The sequence below is a fragment of the Rhagoletis pomonella genome, unplaced genomic scaffold, assembly GCF_013731165.1.
Source record: "Rhagoletis pomonella isolate Grant_MI unplaced genomic scaffold, Rhpom_1.0 Rhpom_scaffold_01833, whole genome shotgun sequence".
Lineage (NCBI taxonomy): Eukaryota > Metazoa > Arthropoda > Insecta > Diptera > Tephritidae > Rhagoletis > Rhagoletis pomonella.
Genome location: NW_023460388.1, coordinates 235 through 4339, shown reverse-complemented (window position 1 = coordinate 4339; position 4105 = coordinate 235). Strand labels below are relative to the sequence as shown.

At 34.7% G+C, this 4105-nt stretch overlaps 1 protein-coding gene and 1 long non-coding RNA gene across 3 annotated transcripts; one reads left to right on the top strand and one right to left on the bottom strand.

Moving 5' to 3' along the window:
- The first annotated feature begins 263 nt into the window (after positions 1–263).
- Positions 264–1369, top strand: LOC118752775 (putative nuclease HARBI1). Its single transcript, XM_036487647.1, has 2 exons — positions 264–406; positions 469–1369. The coding sequence occupies exon 2, from the start codon at positions 518–520 to the stop codon at positions 1070–1072; it is 555 nt and encodes a 184-aa protein (XP_036343540.1). The 5' UTR covers positions 264–406; positions 469–517; the 3' UTR covers positions 1073–1369.
- A 941-nt stretch (positions 1370–2310) lies between these two features.
- Positions 2311–3880, bottom strand: LOC118752774. Of its 2 annotated transcripts, XR_004994740.1 has the most exons (4): positions 3547–3880; positions 2947–3474; positions 2624–2891; positions 2311–2564 (listed from the first exon to the last, which is right to left on the bottom strand). It is a non-coding gene; the product is annotated as an uncharacterized LOC118752774 (long non-coding RNA). The 2 variants fall into 2 exon arrangements; XR_004994739.1 differs by having other exon boundaries at positions 2947–3880.
- Positions 3881–4105: the final 225 nt, after the last annotated feature.

The following is a 4105-nucleotide window of genomic DNA, read 5'->3' as shown; positions in this document are numbered from 1 at the left end:
TAAAGGACTTTATAGATAAAGTAAACTTGTACACAGGTCGCGTGGTATTTTTTTCATACGGGAACGGATTAGTATTTCGCTCACCAAGTTTCAGAGAAGCATACTATCTTTGTGAAGTTTGGTTTACGCTTTATCCAGTGGGTGGAGTTTCATGAAGAACGTCCATGCATTTCCCCTTACCGCCCTCAAACTAGTGGGCAAAATACTAAACACTCCTTTCATTCGTTTATATACTGTATATTTTTATATTTATGCATTTGTAGTTTAAACGAAATTTTCGCGTTGAACGTGAAAGTGCGGAATATTTAATTGCAAAATATACCAGCAGTTCCTACTACGTAAGGAGAAACTACAAAGGGGGGAGACCACAAGCACCACCAAATACGCATGTGTTATTGTTTTTATGGTAACAATGGAATGATTGCTATATGTATGTATGCACTAATTGTAAATAATTTTCTTATTTAGGTTTTGCAGCAATAAAACAACTAGACGCGAAGTTAGCAATATATTTAATATGTCATATTCTTGTGCCCATAACGTGCTAAACAATGTTATGTCGTTTCTGCTTGAGCTTTCACCGAACATCATAAAATTCGCTCAAAGTGTTGCTGAAAAAGAGATTATAGCAAACGATTTTGCGGAAATCTGTGGCTTCCCTAACGTATTAGGCTGCATTGATGGAACCTACATCTCGACAAGGGCGCCGAGGCATAAAATTCGCTCAACATATATAAATAGGCACGATACCATTTTCGTGACTATGCAGGGTATATGTGATGCAAATTTAAAATTTATAGATGTTTTCACTAGTGTGCCGAGTAAAGTGCATGACTCGCGTGTATTGAAGTTACCCTTCATTGGTAAGGAACTTCAAAAGCTTTGTCTACCAAAATATCATCTTTTAGGTGATTCTGCTTATCCGATCCGAAATTACTTGTTAACGCCGTATGGGGATTACGGGAATTTAACTGAGCATGAAAAGACGTACAATTACAATTTTAGTCAAACTCGGGTTCGAATAGAAAACGCCTTTGGATTGTTGAAATGTCGCTTCCGGCAGCTTATGTGATTAGATTTTCATGAAGTTGAAACTACAGCGAAGTTTATAATGGCATGCTGTGTACTTCATAATATTTGCATAGACAAACAAGATGTTATTGATAGGGAAGAATACTGCGTTGAACCTTGTACCGTTCAGGAGCAAAATCTTCCATCCGAAGTAAGTGACTCCGTTCTTACCGAGCTTGGCGAAATAAAAAGAAGCCAAATAAAGTCTCTTTTTTGACGCGTTTGTTTAAGCCGTGCCTGCTTTGGATCACAACTTTTATAATTATTAATTATTATTAAAATTAATCAAAATCGAAGACAAAATAAATAAATAAATAATTAAAAACAGCTTTTTCTTTTATTTAATACAAACTTTCATATTTATTGCAAATAAGGGAGATCATGTTTATTTGATTCAAAAAGGAACAAAGTAATTCAGTACTCTAGTAGTAAGTAGTAGTAGTAGTAAGAAATTCAGTCTTATTCAAAGTAGTTCAATTGGAACGTACATAGATATGTACAGTATCGGTCATATCTATAGCACACCATTTCAAAATAATATTGTTTGCCACTTATGTAAATAAATAAATAAACATAAGTGACACACAATATCACTTTGAAATAGCGTGCTATAGGTATGACCGATACTGAAGGTAATTAAAAAAATTATGGGAATCACGAGAAGTAGTAACGTGTTGAATCATACAATGTTACAGCTGCTTAAAAGTTTAGTTTTTAATTCATGAAATTACATATATGTATGATTTTTAGACGTTATTAAACGTTATAACATCTTGTGGATCCCTTTACAGTATTTACATATTTTGGTTTGTAGGCTTTAACAGAATATAAAATAAGTTCAAGTGATTTTCTCTTTCTGGTCCAACGCAGTGCTGGACAAATTATAATTGTATTGTAATTTATAGAATTTATACCAAATTCTACAATACAAATACAAATAGTTTATATCATGATAAAAATATTAAAAGGTAAATTCATTCTCTCAATTCGTCGGCCATGATTTTTTTCTGACGTTTGCCAACATTTTAAAATCATATAAAATTGAAAATAAATTGTTCACAATTGTTGTTGTTTGAGATTGAAAATGAGAATCCTTGTGTCAGTTTGAATTTTGATTTTAAAATTATATTGTTGGCAAACGTCAGACTGCCTCTCAATGGGTTGCCTTGTTATGTTTAAAACATTGTTTGTAATATAAATATATAATATATATATATAATATAATATATAATATATATATATATAATATTATTATCGAATGAATCCTATTATTATAAAAATGGATTCAAGTTAAAAAGAAATAAATAAATCGTCAACTGTCGTATAATTGCAAACGCTAGTTATGCGCCTAAATCTATAAATGTGTTTTTGCCAATGCCACGATTGGTGCAACGGTCGACTCATCTGGCAATACAAAATCACCGGCAGCAACGTCAAAGTGGGTATAATTGTATGGCTTGGGGAATGTTTGTACAGGTACAGGTTTGTCAAGGCTGAAAAAAGATGTGTATATTTTTCAGCATTTAATCGCTAATTATTCGAATTTGCTTACTTAAACCGAATGTTCTGTTGGTGCCGTTGTTGCTGTTCAAGTTGCTCCGAAATTCGAACCACTAGCAAGAGCAGTGTTTCCGAACACGCCGTATAAAGGTGATGTGGATTTGGCCATCAATGGCATAGATATGGTGATGGAGAAAAGGCAGTTGTTGTAAATAAGCGAAGGGCGCCGGTGAAAATGTTATTTGGCGAAACGTTGGGCCGGAAACGAAAGACACTTGCAATCATTTTACATCCATTTGCAGAAGTCTGCAAACCAAGAGCTAAAAAATATATATTATAACTTTATGGATAATAAGTAGCATATACAATTCAAACCTGATTTTATAAGTATATCTCGCACACCCACAGCTTTAAGCTGGTTTGTTTTCAGTCAAACATTTTTCCATAAGGCTTTCGATTCTTGTAACTTTCTCCATTCTTTCCTTGTGTCGCTTCTCCCTGGCTTCCTCTTTCCTAGCAGCAATTTCAACTAGAGTTTCTTGCATCGTTTTTTTCTTTCTTTGCTTTTCTTTTGGTGAGACCTCTTTTTAACTACACAGTGGCAACTCAGTTTTATTGCCGGCTCAATGGAATCATCCAGTTTGCAAATTTTTTCTAGCTCTTCTTCAAACTGCAGCTTTTGGCGTTTTGCACCTGAGCTGCTGTTGTTTTCCACTGCCGCCTTTTTTCGTATCATGATGGTCTTATACCTTTCTTCACACTGCTTCCAACTTTTCCCGTCGAACTCAGCGCCAATCTTCATCCACATTTCCTTCTTTGTCTTTAACTGCTTGAAGGGCCCAACGTCCGGCGAAAAGGAAGCGTACTTATCCAGCAAGAGTCTCGTTTCGCCTTTCGTCCATACTGCAAAAAAGCGTTTTTTAAAGGTTTAGCATTTTCGGCTTTTACTTTTCTATCAAAACATTCTCATATTACCTGTAACTATTTTGCTGCAATTGGGACTTTCTTCTTTAGCTTGCATTATTTTGTATTTATTAATTTTCAATTGGACACCAAAATTTCTTTAAATTGCACTCCGTTTAGCGCGCGAAAAAAAAGCTGATTGCATTTCAGGGTTGCAGTTTGTGATCCTTTGTAAGTGTGAAGGGCTACACTGAACCTTAAGCGGGGTGCCAAATTCACAGGGTGAAGTGCACCTTTAAAAGACTTTCGTACCTCGGTATGGCAACATATTCGTGTAGAAAAGAAAACGCTATAAGATTCGAAATAGGATGAGATAGGAAAGCCTTAATTCAATAGTTCGAATAAAGTGTTATATGAATGCTGATAGTTTCTGCTGCAAAACTTTTCCAATATCAAACAGTATGTTATCAAGGTTGAATAGCTGAATATATGACAACAACAGGTGGACACTATAGGTGGTTTTGAAGAAATTGTGAAAATATTTAGCTGATCTCGCCTTATAATAGGTTTTTATTTAATATTTAGCGCCGAGCTTTTAAAAACGGTGTTTAAGCCACTTATGCATTTCCCG